Source organism: Pseudophryne corroboree, chromosome 8, assembly GCF_028390025.1.
Source record: "Pseudophryne corroboree isolate aPseCor3 chromosome 8, aPseCor3.hap2, whole genome shotgun sequence".
In the NCBI taxonomy this organism is placed as follows: Eukaryota; Metazoa; Chordata; class Amphibia; order Anura; family Myobatrachidae; genus Pseudophryne; species Pseudophryne corroboree.
In genome coordinates this window covers 9,638,318-9,655,907 of record NC_086451.1, presented here as the reverse complement: position 1 = coordinate 9,655,907, position 17,590 = coordinate 9,638,318, and the positions used below count along the sequence as shown (strand labels likewise).

Here is a 17,590-nt window from a genome sequence, read left to right as displayed (position 1 = left end):
GGTAGAACCTGGGACAGAACAGCAGTGATAAAACAAATGTATCCATTCACTGGTGGCTTCTGCCAAGGCTCGTGCTGTGCCGTAATCGCACAACGGCAGGACCCCTGCGCAAACAAGTAGCTGCGCCTCGCTAGAAACCCTGGCACTGCAAAGTGTGTGTGTGTGTGGGGGGGGGGGGGGGGGGGGGGGACTACAACTCCCAGCATCGTCCATGAGATTAATGCCAGGATACAGTGTTTGGAATAATTGCAGACTCGATGCAAAAGTCAGCGTACTGTGTGTTACGGGTGGCCTTGTAGTTCAACAAAACTAACTCTTCTATTCATGTTAATATGTATCCTGGCATTAATCTCATGGACAATGCTGGGAGTTGTAGTCCGCCAAAGTGTGGGGCGGACTACAACTCCCAGCATTGTCCATGAGATTAATGCCAGGATACAGTGTTTGGAATAACTGCAGACTCGATGCAAAAGTCAGCGTACTGTGTGTTCAACAAAACTAACTCTTCTATTCATGTTCAGTTTTCCCTTATAGTGCAATGTGGTGTAATTTGATTGGGGGCCCGTGTGCGGCCTATTTCCTCGCCCCCTTCTCTCTAACGGGCAGCGCAGTAGACCCTGAGCACTAGTTCAGTGCGGTGTTGTGCCGGAGACTACCGCAGGTGCGCAGATCTCTGGGAAAGTGGTGCAGCGGCCATTTTCCCTGTGATTTTTCTGCTGCGCTTGGGCAGAACACCAGGAAAATGGACACCCGGCGATTTGTGCGGCACTACTGTCAGACTCATCCTTTGCACCCAGCATGGCGTGGCTGCATGGCCAGATACTAGTGAATGCGGCCACAGACAGAAATACACTGGGGTGCGGCAATCCACGTGCAGGAGCGCAGACGTGCAGCACACATGGGCAGATTATTGCATAAGCCGGTAAAGCAGGCTGCCGCAGCCACGTGCCACAGCGGCCACCGATGCATCTGAATCTGCCACCGGATGCACCCTGCAATCACCTGATAGTGCACCCTATGTTCCAGGGTGTTGGGAACAGGGTCGAACTGGCCCACAGGGGTACAGGGGAAACCACCGATGGGCCCCACTGCCTGAGGGCCCACTCCTTCCTCTAGGGATCAGGTTCCAGACTGTGCACTTGTATTATACATGGTAGATAGGTTGCATTACACTGCACAAGACTATTGTGTATTTCAAGCCTCTGTGGAGGCTGGCCACACCCCCTTTGTAGACTGGCCACACCCCTAAATATGGGCCCTTATCACTGCATTCACCCGGTGGGCCCTTCATACCCCAGTCCGACACTGGTTGGGAAGACACCTGCATAAACCAGTATGGTGCCCCAGTCACTGCCATAAGTGTTCTAGGACAGTCCAACCTCCGACCCCTTTACAAACTTCCCCTTCACCAAATTAAAGTTACAGCTTGGTGCAGCCTCATGCGTGAGGAGGAGGGGTCTGTCTATTACACCAGGCACTTCTGTATTACACTGGCAGAGAGGACTCTCCTCCGCTGACGTGCATCTGAGAGGAGGAGACTGAGACCCGACGGGAACCAGCTCTTGGATGGCACCAAATATTATACACTTAGCACATCGATACAAAAAGAACAATCGCAAAGAGTGTAATTACACACAGGGGTCATCGGAAAACTCACTTGTAGTTATCGTCCTCTACAAACTTCTGCAGTTCTTCAATGTACCGTACGGACTTCAGGTACTTCTGCACGTGGGGCAGTGTTACAAGGTGCTCTGTTGAGTATAAGGAAACATTGGTTTCATTCAGAGGAAACATTATCATTTAATTATAAAGAGAAACATATTTGTGCTACACTGTACACAACAAATACACAAAACAGGAAAACCAGTAACAAAATAACAGATGTATACAATTACGTGTGTGTACAGTTATAGCGGATACTCTTGGCTGAGTTAGTGGCTCTAAGGTGAGAGATGAAAGAGGAGGGAGGGCCCTGGTTGTGATAAGAAGGGCGGTGGAAGGAGTAGGGGTGTTGGAGAAATACAAGGGGGCCATGGGTGTAAGAGTGAAGGAATGGATCAGGCAGGCTAGGGTGAATAACGGAGTTCTGAGGTAGTGTGTGAAGCAAAGGGGAGAGTATTACAGAATGAGGGAGAGAGTTCCATAGATTAGCGGCAGCACGGGAGAAGTCTTGGAGGTGGGAGTGAGATAATGGTAATCAGCAGGGAGAAGAAGTGGTGGCCACCAGCTGACCAGAGAGGGAAGGAGGGAATTAAAGCTGGAGTGAGAAGAGAGTTTTGTATGTGAGGGTGAGGAGTTTAACATGGGAGAAGAGGCGCTACTGAGGGGACGACCAGAGAGAAGAAGGTTATAATAGAGGTGATGATGACGGAATGGACAAGTGGTTTGGAATCGCTGAGGGAGAGGAAGGGGTGAATTCTGTTCCAGAGATGGAACCAAGAGTGGGAGAGGATGTCAGGAGTGAATGAGAGAGTGGAATCAAAGGTGATGCCCAGGCAGTGGGACCTAGTGGACCAAGGAGATGGTAGTGCTGTAGACAGCTATGAAGAAATGGGGAATAGTGGAGACACAAGAAAGATGGAAGATAATTAATCCAGTCTCAGACATTTTAAGCTTGGGAAAGCGTTGAGACATCCAAGGAGATAGCAGATAGAAGTGACTGAGAGGAGTAGTGTTGGGTGTCGTCAGCATAACAATGTCAATGTAGATTAAAAGAGCTGAAGAGTTCTCAAAGTGAGGACATGTAGAGTGAGATGAATATGGGGAATAGATCTGAGCCCTGGTGGACCCCTACTGGGGAGGGAGAGGTGGGGAAGGGAGGTAGAGGTTGTGCTGGAGAAGTATCACAGTGATAGGAGGAATATCAAAAAAAGACCGTAGCAGTGAGACTGAGCAAGTGAGGAGAGCGGAGGAGGGGTGGAGGCTCACACTTCAGAACAAAGGAGATAACAGTGAGACTGAGCGAGTGAAGAGAGCGGAGGAGGGGTGGAGGCTCACACTTCAGTACATAGGAGATAACAGTGAGACTGAGCGAGTGAAGAGAGCGGAGGAGGGGTGGAGGCTCAAACTTCAGAACAAAGGAGATAACAGTGAGACTGAGTGAGTGAAGAGAGCGGAGGAGGGGTGGAGGCTCACACTTCAGAACAAAGGAGACAACAGTGAGACTGAGCGAGTGAAGAGAGCGGAGGAGGGGTGGAGGCTCACACTTCAGAACAAAGGAGATAACAGTGAGACTGAGCGAGTGAAGAGAGCGGAGGAGGGGTGGAGGCTCACACTTCAGAACAAAGGAGATTTAAAAAAAATAATAACTCTTAAGCAACCAAATTAAGATTCTAATTGATTTCTTATTGGAAGCGGACTTTACAGTACAGAAATGATTCTACTCTATACACCCCATAAAAGAGAGCTCCAATATCCCATTCATTTTTATCCCAAATTTCCCTTCCTCCAAGCTCTTCAGTGTTAGCCGAGATGTCCTGGCGTCATCCGTACTCTCAGTGCATTCTCCAAGCCTTTGCGGATGAAGTCAGCTGATCACAGCTAGTCCAATAAGCTGAAGCCAATGCCCATTATGGGCTAGTGATGGATTGTGATGGGCCAACATATTGACACGCTATGTACACGCACGCATGGCTGCCTACACTGAACATCTAACGCAGACCATTTATATCTGCAGAGATGTCATTATCAGATGCGCAGGACGCGTCCCGCCATGTGGGGTGTACGGCTTATGTCATACACCCATAAGTGATCGGGAGTGTATTTATTACGTATGTCCCTTTACTCTGACATTATATACTTTGATACACGTTCTGCGTACACAGGTATGAGCGGCCTCTTTCCTCCCAGTATTTGTGGAGCGTCCGGTGTGGTAGCAGAACCCAGACTGACAGGATTTCGGGGATTATTATTTAGTGAGGTCTCAGCGACCCGGTGTGTGCACTTGTCAGGTTCCACTTGTTCTGACTGTTCCTCATTGTTGGGAACTGGAAGGAGGAAAACTAAAATTTACAGTTACTTTGGATCAGCTTCCTATTATTCTTGGATCCCCTCCTGTCTACTAGGAATTGGCACCATGACACCACATCCCCTCCAAGCGTTCACGAGGAGAGCGCTCCAAAAATAATTCTATAAAATGCTGTTTTCCTGATAACCACAAAATATCCAAAGTAACAAGAATCTCACAGGTCAGAAACACACAGCTGCTAACTGGCAGAATGACATCAGGGTGCGCTGTAAACCTGGGCGTGGCTACACAGCGCTGGGGGTGTGGTCAGGTCCTGAGAGGGCATGGCCACCAATGCCTGGGGGACAGCCTAGCACTTCTGAAAAGCCAGGCTACACCCAGTCACCGTAGTCTGAAAACACCATTATACTGTAAGACAAATTGCACGTTGGGACAAAAGTCCTGGTTGTCCGGACGGTCCTCTAAAATCAGGACTGTGCCACCTAAAATGGGATAGTTAGAACGTATGCACTAGATACTGTAATACTAGCAATGGGGAGAGAACGGTTCATGTCACCAAGCGGCCAAAGCAGTTGACACTAATGACATCATAGCACCTCGGTGTTCAAGGGATAATTCAGAGTTGATCGCAGCAGCAAATTTGTTAGTAGTTGGGCAAAACCATGTGCACTGCAGGGGGGTCAGATGTAACATGTGCAGAGATTTAGATTTGAGTGGGTTATATTGTTTCCGTGCAGGGTAAATACTGGCTGCTTTATTTTTACACTGCACTTTAGATTTCAGTTTGAACACACCACACCCAAATCTAACTCTCTCTGCACGTTACATCTGCCCCCCCTGCAGTGCACATGGTTTTGCCCAACTGCTAACAAATTTGCTGCTGCGATCAACTCTGAATTAGGCCCTCAGTGCGGTGGGCATGACTTCATATCACAATCTGCACCATAACCGTATGCCCCATCCCCCATGCTGTATAGCTATATGTCCTTATGGGGGTGACCCATCCTAATTTAGTTATCTCCGAGATAGTAGGCCTCTATGAATAACAGCGCAAAACTGTTTTACTGCATTTGGCGTCCAAAATAATATATATAAAAAAATGACCCTAAAGAAAGGAATGATTTTGCCAGAACTGGGAGTACCATTGTCTTGAAAGACAGTTTTTGGAGATGGGCCAGCTATCTTGCTCTGGAGATAGGCCAGTTATCCTGTTCTGTAGATGGGCCAGACATGCTGTTCTGGAGATGGGACAGTTATCCTGTTCTGGAGATGGGCCAGATTATCCTGTTCTGGAGATGGGCCAGATTATCCTGTTCTGGAGATGGGCCAGTTTATCCTGTTCTGGAGATGGGACAGTTATCCTGTTCTGGAGATTGGACAGTTATCCTGTTCTGGAGATGGGCCAGTTTATCCTGTTCTGGAGATGGGCCAGTTTATCCTGTTCTGGAGATGGGACAGTTATCCTGTTCTGGAGATGGGCCAGTTTATCCTGTTCTGGAGATGGGACAGTTATCCTGTTCTGGAGATTGGACAGTTATCCTGTTCTGGAGATGGGCCAGTTATCCTGTTCTGCAGATGGGCCAGTTATCCTGTTCTGCAGATGGGCCAGTTATCCTGTTCTGCAGATGGGCCAGTTATCCTGTTCTGGAGATGGGCCAGATTATCCTGTTCAGGTGATGGGCCAGTTATCCTGTACTGCAGATGGGCCAGTTATCCTGTTCTGGAGATGGGCCAGTTAAGTTATTCTGGAGATGGGCCAGTTAAGTTATTCTGGAGATGGGCCAGTTAACTTATTCTGGAGATGGGCCAGTTAATTTATTCTGGAGATGGGCCAGTTAAGTTATTCTGGAGATGGGCCAGTTAAGTTATTCTGGAGATGGGCCAGTTAAGTTATTCTGGAGATGGGCCAGTTAAATTATTCTGGAGATGGGCCAGTTAAGTTATTCTGGAGATGGGCAACTTAAGTTATTCTGGAGATGGGCCAGTTATCCTGTGCTGGAGATGGGCCAGTTATCTTGTCCTGGAGATGGGACAGATTATCCTGTCCTGGAGATGGGACAGATTATCCTGTCCTGGAGATGGGACAGATTATCCTGTCCTGGAGACTGGAGATGGGACAGATTATCCTGTCCTGGAGATGGGACATATTATCCTGTGCTGGAGATGGGACAGATTATCCTGTCCTGGAGATGGGACAGATTATCCTGTTCTGGAGATGGGACAGATTATCCTGTTCTGGAGATGGGACAGATTATCCTGTTCTGGAGATGGGACAGTTCTGTTATTCTGGAGATGGGACAGTTCTGTTATTCTGGAGATGGGACAGTTCTGTTATTCTGGAGATGGGACAGTGCTGTTATTCTGGAGATGGGACAGTGCTGTTATTCTGGAGATGGGACAGTTCTGTTATTCTGGAGATGGGACAGTGCTGTTATTCTGGAGATGGGACAGTTCTGTTATTCTGGAGATGGGACAGTTCTGTTATTCTGGAGATGGGACAGTCTGTTACACTGGAGATGGGACAGTTCTGTTACTCTGGAGATGGGCCAGTTATCATGTTCTGGAGATGGGCCAGTTATCCTGTGCTGGAGATGGGCCAGATTATCCTGTCCTGGAGATGGGCCAGATTATCCTGTGCTGGAGATGGGCCAGATTATCCTGTCCTGGAGATGGGCCAGATTATCCTGTCCTGGAGATGGTCCAGATTATCCTGTTCTGGAGATGGGCCAGATTATCCTGTTCTGGAGATGGGACAGTTCTGTTATTCTGGAGATGGGACAGTTCTGTTATTCTGGAGATGGGACAGTTCTGTTATTCTGGAGATGGGACAGTTCTGTTATTCTGGAGATGGGACAGTTCTGTTATTCTGGAGATGGGACAGTGCTGTTATTCTGGAGATGGGACAGTTCTGTTATTCTGGAGATGGGACAGTGCTGTTATTCTGGAGATGGGACAGTTCTGTTATTCTGGAGATGGGACAGTGCTGTTATTCTGGAGATGGGACAGTTCTGTTATTCTGGAGATGGGACAGTTCTGTTACTCTGGAGATGGGACAGTTCTGTTACACTGGAGATGGGACAGTTATCCTGTGCTGGAGATGGGCCAGATTATCCTGTCCTGGAGATGGGCCAGATTATCCTGTGCTGGAGATGGGCCAGATTATCCTGTCCAGGAGATGGGACAGTTATCCTGTTCTGGAGATGGGACAGTTATCCTGTTCTGGAGATGGGTCAGTTATCCTGTTCTGGAGATGGGCCAGTTATCCTGTTCTGGAGATGGGCCAGATTATCCTGTTCTGCAGATGGGACAGTTATCCTGTTCTGGAGATGGGCCAGTGATCCTGTTCTGCAGATGGGCCAGTGATCCTGTTCTGCAGATGGGCCAGTGATTCTGTTCTGCAGATGGGCCAGTGATCCTGTTCTGCAGATGGGCCAGTGATCCTGTTCTGCAGATGGGCCAGTGATCCTGTTCTGCAGATGGGCCAGTGATCCTGTTCTGCAGATGGGCCAGTGATCCTGTTCTGCAGATGGGCCAGTGATCCTGTTCTGGAGATGGGACAGTGATCCTGTTCTGGAGATGGGACAGTGATCCTGTTCTGGAGATGGGACAGTGATCCTGTTCTGGAGATGGGACAGTTAGCCTGTTCTGGAGATGGGACAGTTATCCTGTTCTGGAGATGGGACAGTTATCCTGTTCTGGAGATGGGACAGTTATCCTGTTCTGCTGATGGGCCAGTGATCCTGTTCTGCTGATGGGCCAGTGATCCTGTTCTGGAGATGGGACAGTGATCCTGTTCTGGAGATGGGACAGTGATCCTGTTCTGGAGATGGGACAGTGATCCTGTTCTGGAGATGGGACAGTGATCCTGTTCTGGAGATGGGACAGTGATCCTGTTCTGGAGATGGGACAGTGATCCTGTTCTGGAGATGGGCAAGATTATCCTGTGCTGGAGATGGGACAGTTATCCTGTGCTGGAGATGGGACAGTTATTCTGTTCTGGAGATGGGCCAGTTATCCTGTTCTGAAGATGGGACAGTTATCCTGTTCTGGAGATGGGACAGTTATCCTGTTCTGGAGATGGGACAGTTATGCTGTTCTGGAGATGGGACAGTTAGCCTGTTCTGCACATGGGCCAGTTATCCTGTTCTGGAGATGGGCAAGATTATCCTGTTCTGGAGATGGGCAAGATTATCCTGTTCTGGAGATGGGCAAGATTATCCTGTTCTGGAGATGGGCAAGTTTATCCTGTTCTGGAGATGGGCAAGTTTATCCTGTTCTGGAGATGGGCAAGATTATCCTGTTCTGGAGATGGGCAAGATTATCCTGTTCTGGAGATGGGCAAGATTATCCTGTTCTGGAGATGGGCAAGATTATCCTGTTCTGGAGATGGGCAAGATTATCCTGTTCTGGAGATGGGCAAGATTATCCTGTTCTGGAGATGGGCAAGATTATCCTGTTCTGGAGATGGGACAGTTAGCCTGTTCTGGAGATGGGACAGTTAGCCTGTTCTGGAGATGGGACAGTTAGCCTGTTCTGGAGATGGGACAGTTAGCCTGTTCTGGAGATGGGACAGTTATCCTGTTCTGGAGATGGGACAGTTATCCTGTTCTGGAGATGGGACAGTTATCCTATTCTGAAGATGGGACAGTTATCCTGTTCTGGAGATGGGACAGTTATCCTGTTCTGCACATGGGCCAGTTATCCTGTTCTGGAGATGGGACAGTTATCCTGTTCTGCAGATGGGACAGTTATCCTGTTCTGCAGATGGGACAGTTATCCTGTTCTGCAGATGGGACAGTTATCCTGTTCTGCAGATGGGACAGTTATCCTGTTCTGCAGATGGGCCAGTTATCCTGTTCTGGAGAAGGGCCAGTTAGCCTGTTCTGGAGATGGGCCAGTTATCCTGTGCTGGAGATGGGACAGATTATCCTGTGCTGGAGATGGGACAGTTATCCTGTGCTGGAGATGGGACAGTTATCCTGTGCTGGAGATGGGACAGTTATCCTGTTCTGGAGATGGGACAGTTATCCTGTTCTGGAGATGGGACAGTTATCCTATTCTGAAGATGGGACAGTTATCCTGTTCTGGAGATGGGACAGTTATCCTGTTCTGCACATGGGCCAGTTATCCTGTTCTGGAGATGGGACAGTTATCCTGTTCTGCAGATGGGACAGTTATCCTGTTCTGCAGATGGGACAGTTATCCTGTTCTGCAGATGGGACAGTTATCCTGTTCTGCAGATGGGACAGTTATCCTGTTCTGCAGATGGGCCAGTTATCCTGTTCTGGAGAAGGGCCAGTTAGCCTGTTCTGGAGATGGGCCAGTTATCCTGTGCTGGAGATGGGACAGATTATCCTGTGCTGGAGATGGGACAGTTATCCTGTGCTGGAGATGGGACAGTTATCCTGTGCTGGAGATGGGACAGTTATCCTGTTCTGGAGATGGGACAGTTATCCTGTTCTGGAGATGGGACAGTTATCCTGTTCTGCAGATGGGCCAGTTATCCTGTTCTACAGATGGGCCAGTTATCCTGTTCTACAGATGGGCCAGTTATCCTGTTCTGCAGATGGGCCAGTTATCCTGTTCTACAGATGGGCCAGTTATCCTGTTCTACAGATGGGCCAGTTATCCTGTTCTACAGATGGGCCAGTTATCCTGTTCTGGAGATGGGACAGTTATCCTGTTCTGGAGATGGGACAGTTATCCTGTTCTGGAGATGGGACAGTTATCCTGTTATAGAGATGGGCCAGTTATCCTGTTCTAGAGATGGGCCAGTTATCCTGCACATGGGCCAGTTATCCTGTTCTGGCGATGGGCCAGACATGCTGTTCTGGAGATGGGCCAGTTATCCTGTTCTGGAGATGGGCCAGTTATCCTGTTCTGGAGATGGGACAGTTATCCTGTTCTGGAGATGGGACAGTTATCCTGTTCTAGAGATGGGACAGTTATCCTGTTCTGGAGATGGGACAGATATCCTATTCTGGAGATGGGACAGATATCCTATTCTGGAGATGGGACAGTTATCCTATTCTGGAGATGGGACAGTTATCCTATTCTGGAGATGGGACAGTTATCCTATTCTGGAGATGGGACAGTTATCCTATTCTGGAGATGGGACAGTTATGTTATTCTGGAGATGGGCCAGTTATGTTATTCTGGAGATGGGCCAGTAATCCTGTTCTGGCGATGGGCCAGTTATCCTGTTCTGGCGATGGGACAGTTATCCTGTTCTGGAGATGGGCCAGTTATCCTGTTCTGGAGATGGGCCAGTTATCCTGTTCTACAGATGGGCCAGTTATCCTGTTCTGGAGATGGGCCAGTTATCCTGTTCTGGAGATGGGCCAGTTATCCTGTTCTGGAGATGGGCCAGTTATCCTGTTCTGGAGATGGGCCAGTTATCCTGTTCTGGAGATGGGCCAGTTATCCTGTTCTGGAGATGGGCCAGTTATCCTGTTCTGGAGATGGGCCAGTTATCCTGTTCTGCAGATGGGCCAGTTATTCTGTTCTGGAGATGGGCCAGTTATCCTGTTCTGGAGATGGGCCAGTTATGGGCCAGTTATCCTGTTCTGCAGATGGGCCAGTTATTCTGTTCTGCAGATGGGACAGTTATCCTGTTCTGGAGATGGGACAGTTATCCTGTTCTGGAGATGGGACAGTTATCCTGTTCTAGAGATGGGACAGTTATCCTGTTCTAGAGATGGGACGGGACAGTTATCCTGTTCTGGAGATGGGACAGTTATCCTGTTCTGGAGATGGGACAGTTATCCTATTCTAGTAGTCTGTATATCCCAACAAAATACTACTGTACTTATGAATGAGAATCTAGACAACAATGATTACCAACCATAAATACAGGAGACTTGTAAATCAGCAATAATCCTTAAGATGTTGTTCATCTGATTGGACCTTTGCTCATTCTCCATTATGCTGCCCGACGCTGGGTATGCAGAGTCTATGTAGATGATATCCAGGAGGTAAATCCCTGAAACAACAAAACAACACATCCTATGAGTACGAGCAGGTCTGTTGGGGCAATATCCAGGTCATATGAGTACGAGCAGGTCTTTTGGGCAATGCCTAGGTCATATGAGTACGAGCAGGTCTGTTGGGCAATGCCCAAGTCATATGAGTACGAGCAGGTCTGTCGGGACAATGCCCAGGTCATATAAGTACGAGCAGGTCTGTTGGGGCAATGTCCAGGTCATATGAGTACGAGCAGGTCTGTTGGGGCAATGCCCAGGTCATATGAGTACGAGCAGGTCTGTTGGGGCAATGCCCAGGTCATATGAGTACGAGCAGGTCTGTTGGGGTAATGCCCAGGTCATATGAGTACGAGCAGGTCTGTCGGGACAATGCCCAGGTCATACGAGTACGAGCAGGTCTGTTGGGGCAATGCCCAGGTCATATGAGTACGAGCAGGTCTGTTGGGGCAATGCCCAGGTCATATGAGTACGAGCAGGTCTGTTGGGGCAATGCCCAGGTCATATGAGTACGAGCAGGTCTGTCAGGGCAATGCCCAGGTCATATGAATACGAGCAGGTCAGTCAGGGAATGCCAAGGTCATATGAGTACGAGCAGGTCTGTTGGGGCAATGCCCAGGTCATATGAGTACGAGCAGGTCTGTTGGGGTAATGCCCAGGTCATATGAGTGCGAGCAGGTCTGTTGGGCAATGACAAGGACATATGAGTACGAGCAGGTCTGTCAGGGTAATGTCCAGGTCATATGAGTATGAGCAGGTCTGTCGGGGCAATGCCCAGGTCATATGAGTACGAGCAGGTCTGTCAGGGAATGCCCAGGTCATATGAGTACGAGCAGGTCTGTCAGGGAATGCCCAGGTCATATGAGTACGAGCAGGTCTGTTGGGGCAATGCCCAGGTCATATGAGTACGAGCAGGTCTGTTGGGGTAATGTCCAGGTCATATGAGTACGAGCAGGTCTGTTGGGGCAATGACAAGGACATATGAGTACGAGCAGGTCTGTCGGGCAATGACAAGGACATATGAGTACGAGCAGGTCTGTCGGGGCAATGCCCAGGTCATATGAGTACGAGCAGGTCTGTCAGGGAATGCCCAGGTCATATGAGTACGAGCAGGTCTGTCAGGGCAATGCCCAGGTCATATGAGTACGAGCAGGTCTGTCGGGCAATGACAAGGACATATATATACGAGCAGGTCTGTTGGGGTAATGCCCAGGTCATATGAGTACGAGCAGGTCTGTCGGGCAATGACAAGGACATATGAATACGAGCAGGTCTGTTGGGGTAATGTCCAGGTCATATGAGTACGAGCAGGTCTGTTGGGGCAATGACAAGGACATATGAGTACGAGCAGGTCTGTCGGGCAATGACAAGGACATATGAGTACGAGCAGGTCTGTCGGGGCAATGCCCAGGTCATATGAGTACGAGCAGGTCTGTCGGGGCAATGCCCAGGTCATATGAGTACGAGCAGGTCTGTCAGGGAATGCCCAGGTCATATGAGTACGAGCAGGTCTGTCAGGGCAATGCCCAGGTCATATGAGTACGAGCAGGTCTGTCGGGCAATGACAAGGACATATGAATACGAGCAGATCTGTTGGGGTAATGCCCAGGTCATATGAGTACGAGCAGGTCTGTCGGGCAATGCCCAGGTCATATGAGTACGAGCAGGTCTGTCGGGCAATGCCCAGGTCATATGAATACGAGCAGGTCAGTCAGGGAATGCCCAGGTCATATGAGTACGAGCAGGTCTGTCGGGCAATGCCCAGGTCATATGAATACGAGCAGGTCAGTCAGGGAATGCCCAGGTCATATGAGTACGAGCAGGTCTGTCGGGGCAATGCCCAGGTCATATGAGTACGAGCAGGTCTGTCAGGGAATACCCAGGTCATATGAGTACGAGCAGGTCTGTTGGGGCAATGCCCAGGTCATATGAGTACTAGCAGGTCTGTTGGGGCAATGCCAAGATAATAAGAGTACATACAATATAGATTTGTATAACAGACATCTGTTTTCTGGTCTAATCAATCACATTAAAATAAACAAAAACATTAAAAACAAGATTACAAAAAAAAAAAAAAAAAATGTAATAAATCCGGAGAATATTGAACCATTTCCACATTTTACGCTAATTTAAGAAAAAAAAAAACAGAAAAAAACCCATAAACGATTTGAGAATTCCACATTAAATGAAGAGTTTGATTCCGCCGTGTAATTTTCCACCGCTGTCACTTCTGCGAGCTGGAACCATTACGGCAACAAGGGTGAACTCCCTGAGGCCGTCAGACAGAGGGGCTTGTGTGATTAGGCCGCGCCGGCATCAAGACCCCAGAACGCCTAAGCCTCAAAGGGGGCACTAAAGAAACCGCGCTGTTTATCCAGGAACACTAATTTCCCAATATCACCTATATATAGAAGCATTCCTCTCTGATCTCGCCATACACGGACTGCGCCATACAGAGTGTTAATGGGATCACTCGTCCTCAATCCCCCTCTCGTCAATCTAACCTTTCACTCCTGCGTCCGAATTTCCATGCTACAACCTGAAGCTTGTGGTCATGGGCGCATGTTATCACAGAGTCTATCGGGAGGTTTCGGCCGAAACCAGACAAATTTCTACATTTAGGCTTAAACAGAACTTATGTATTTTGTGGTCAGGTAGAAACACATTGGCGGGGAAGTGCTGGCTTTTATCCCTGCGTGCCCTGAATAAATGCAGACTGCAGGGAGCTGCCGGAGTGCCGACTTACAGTCTCACAAGTACTGCACAAACCTGGCACCTTATCACATATATATACAGATTAATAAACTAATATATTACCCCGATTCCATGTGTCTCTCCTAAAGGACCACTGATCCAAGAATACAAGCTGCTTTCTAGCCTCTAAAAACACTGCAGTGGCTGATAACAGAGAGCAGTAGCTGCTACTTATCTACATAGCAAATATAAATATGACACACGTTTCAAGCCAAAAACATGTTCATTAATACCGATATATTTCTTTATTGTATGCTAGAATATACATAGCGGATTTTAGTTTTTGTGGCAATTTAGGTGTCGGTTACATCAGTGAGGTATGAGGCACCTGGAACACGTTTTAGAGGAGTAGTGGACGTAACATAATGGCAACAAAGTGTGAGAAGCCACTTGTGACCCCATCAAACCCCTGACCCCCTTGCTGGCAGGTAAGGTTACCCCAGTGGGCCTAGACTTTCAGGAGTCTGGGAGACTTCCCCCTAATTCCGGAGTCTCTGGAACAGTTATGGTTCCGAGCATACATACTGTATACAGAAAAGCAGCAGCAGAAACAACTCCCCGTGTTCCAGAGTCCCCAGACTTCATTACCGCGGACCCACTATGTGCGCAATTCATCGCCATCGGTCTTTGGTGGCAGGCCGTGCTGGTATATGAATGTAAGATGTTTAATTTAATCTTAATAAGCTGGGGCACTTGTAGAAAACCGGTGAATGAGCGACTAGGAGAAGTGGACAGGTCTGGGAGCGACGGGAATCTGCAGCTATGGAATCTCCATTCACATCTGTGCTCAGGGCGGATAACCGTCTGTTTAGTCCAACGCGGCGATTTCACCAACCATTTCAACAGCGAGTGCCCCTGACAGGTGATGACGTGTCTGACGGACGAGCAGGACGTGATTTATCTCCCTGTAGTGTCACTGGGGGAGCAGGTAACGCAACAGGGAAGGTGTGTGTGGGACTCATCCTCAATGGTGGCCTGTCGTTCAGGAAGACAAGGGGGAAACAAGGCGCCCCAGGGGACGGGCCTCAGACGTGGATCATCTACTCTGCGTTTCCCGTTAGTCTGGACAGAGAACATCTGTGGAGTATTTACCTTTGTCAGATGTACAGGATGAGACAGGAAACGTATGCTGCGCTTTCCTCATGTGACCTGTACTTCTACCCACGTTTATCACAGACGCTATCACCTTCCCTGATAGAGAGTACACCGCTATAATACAGACTGATCAACCTACAGACTCAGTATAACATAATCTCTCCTTCTAGATCATATAGATTGTAAGCTTGCGAGCAGGGCCTTCCTACCTCTATGTCTGTCTGTTTTTACCCAGTTTTGTTCTATTACTGTTGTTCTAATTGTAAAGCGCAACGGAATATGCTGCGCTATATAAGAAACTGTTAATAAATAAATAAATAAAATCACAGACACATCCAGATCTGACACCTGGCCGGCAGGGCATGCTGGGACTTGTAGTTTTACTGCATCCTTAGGAAATCTCTGCCTTAGTAATAAGGGACTGGATGAAAACACTTACATGGAAAATGGGTTTTGTGTCAGTTTACAGTATGTCATTCCGGCATTAGATTTAGAGGCTGCCGACGGGCCCAGGTCTCCAGCATGGTAAACCCTAACGACACAACAGAATACTCTTTGAAGAAAACCAGAACCACCTGATGTACACGGTAATAGGTTCCAGAGACGCGCTGAAGGAGTTTAACTGTCGGCTGATGCGGTTTCCTGCAGCGTTACTGACTTCAGTGACCGCGATATGTGATATTTCCACAGAAATAAAGAATATTTTTTAAAAATATTGTTTTTACTGAGGAATGACTGACTTCGACTTTGCGTCCATAACACCAAAAGTGAATGAGGCCGTCACGACCCCTGTGATTTTCCCAACAGCCCAGCATGGGTTAATAAGCATCTGTCGCATTCCTGTGCATCTCTAGATCAGCATTACTATGCGCCACGTGCGTCAGTAAGAGCTGCGTCCTAAACCCGGCGACATGTGCCCAGTGTAACAGAGTAGATGACACCTCAAATTAAACTTGCGGTATCTGCAGACGTGCCATCCAGTCTGACAGGAACGCCGTCCCGCGGACACTCGGACACTTTTTAGTTGCCGGAGAATATTACAGGCCGCAACAGCAAAAGTAAACAAAAATTGTGCATTATGTGTTTAGTACATACAGAAAGGACTTAGGTGGTCATTCCGAGTTGCTCGCTAGCTGCTTTCGTTCGCTGTGCAGCGATGAGGCAAAAAAAACGGCACTTCTGCGCATACGGCGCAATGCGCACGCGCGTCGTACTATTACAACGAACAATGTAGTTTCACACAAGGTCTAGCGAAGCTTTTCAGTCGCACTGCTGGCCGCAGAGTGATTGACAGGAAGTGGGCGTTTCTGGGTGTCAACTGGCCGTTTTCAGGGAGTGTTCGGGAAAACGCAGGCGTGCCAGGAAAAATGCAGGAGTGGCTGGGCGAACGCAGGGCGTGTTTGTGACATCAAAACAGGAACTGAACAGTCTGAAGTGATCGCAAGCGCTGAGTAGGTTTTGAGCTACTCTAAAAATGCACAAAAAACTTTGCCGCAGCTCTGCGATCCTTTCGTTCGCACTTCTGCTAAGCTAAAATACTCTCCCAGTGGGCGGCGGCATAGTGTTTGCACGGCTGCTAAATACTGCTAGCGAGCGATCAACTCGGAATGACCACCTTAGTGACGTAAGGTTCTCCATCAGTCCATGAAATACAAGTAACCCGACCATTCCCATTGCTGACAAGGCTGGGACTTGTAGTTCTACAATAACAGAAGAACCCCAGTTCTCTCTGACAGGCCCAGCCTCTTTCCCCTTATAAAAGGTATATTCTTCATGCTTGAGCCGCAGATTACCGCACTACTGTGTCGTTAGTGCCTTGCGGCTCATCCGACCCAATGTGTAATAACTGGGGCTCTTGGCCCCTGAACCCCAAGTCAGCCACCTCTATTCACCATGACGGAAAGGGGTCAGTGCACAGTCTGCGCTCACTGAGTTACGATGGAGGATTGCTTACAAGGTCAGAATGAGGGAAGCATTGCCGCGACGTTCTGATCCGTTGCTGCAGGCGACACCGGGAATATCACGCTTGAAGCTGCCACACCGGGATTGTGGATTTTCGCCCATATACTAATGTAAGGCGCAGGCAGCCGGGGAAATGGCGGCTTCTGATGTGTAACACGTGAACGGAACGTTTATAAGTCCCGGCTGAGATCTCTACCTTCATTTCTGCTCTTTAAACCATAAATGTCACCACGATCCATAGGTTTCTTAGAGAGCCAACGCCAGTAATCTGAGAAAGTGCGGAACCGCGGCGTTCCATCGTTTCCACACGCAGTGTCCAGGGGTGCCAGCGTCAGTAAATGTATTGGCGGTCAGTAAAAGACAAGCCTCGGAGAAAGGTCATTAGCACTAGTAACGTCAGACGCAATTGTACAATAGTAATACACGTAGAAGCGTTGCACCTTTGGTTCTGGGACTGCGGAGGGCTGTGCACATGAAAGATTTGGGTCTGGAAAATGGCCAAGACGCTCCTCATTGCTATTATATCACCCGCAGGAAATACAGGCCCACGCCTGTGGCTCTCCTGCTAGAGATGGCCTGATTACGGTTAATTGCAGGCGAGTTGCTGGGAAACGCTTGGGACAATGCCCCGAGTGAGCCATCAGCCGCCATGTCGGGCTGGACAGTGATGTATGACTGCGCAGCGACCTCCGGCCCTCCTGTCATTCCATCAATTACATGGAATTTGTTCCAGAGCTGGGAACAAGACTCCACTTGGCCTCCTCAGATCCCCCTGAATGCCGCTGGACGGGGGCCTGCGCGGTTTATAATACACGCAGTCCTGCGGGACTAG

General features: G+C 48.7%; 2 protein-coding genes across 7 annotated transcripts in view; one reads left to right on the top strand and one right to left on the bottom strand.

Moving 5' to 3' along the window:
* Positions 1–17,590, bottom strand: part of RALGPS1 (Ral GEF with PH domain and SH3 binding motif 1) — a 552,121-nt gene that overhangs the window by 163,743 nt on the left and 370,788 nt on the right. For all 6 annotated transcript variants that reach the window (XM_063935883.1, XM_063935884.1, XM_063935880.1 and 3 more), the window contains 2 exons: positions 10,812–10,949; positions 1,658–1,751 (listed from right to left, as the gene is read on the bottom strand). In XM_063935883.1, the coding sequence (XP_063791953.1) occupies positions 1,658–1,751; positions 10,812–10,949 (232 nt within the window). The remainder of the gene's footprint in view (positions 1–1,657; positions 1,752–10,811; positions 10,950–17,590) is intronic.
* ANGPTL2 (angiopoietin like 2) overlaps positions 1–17,590 on the top strand; it is a 260,169-nt gene that overhangs the window by 107,225 nt on the left and 135,354 nt on the right. The window lies entirely within an intron of this gene.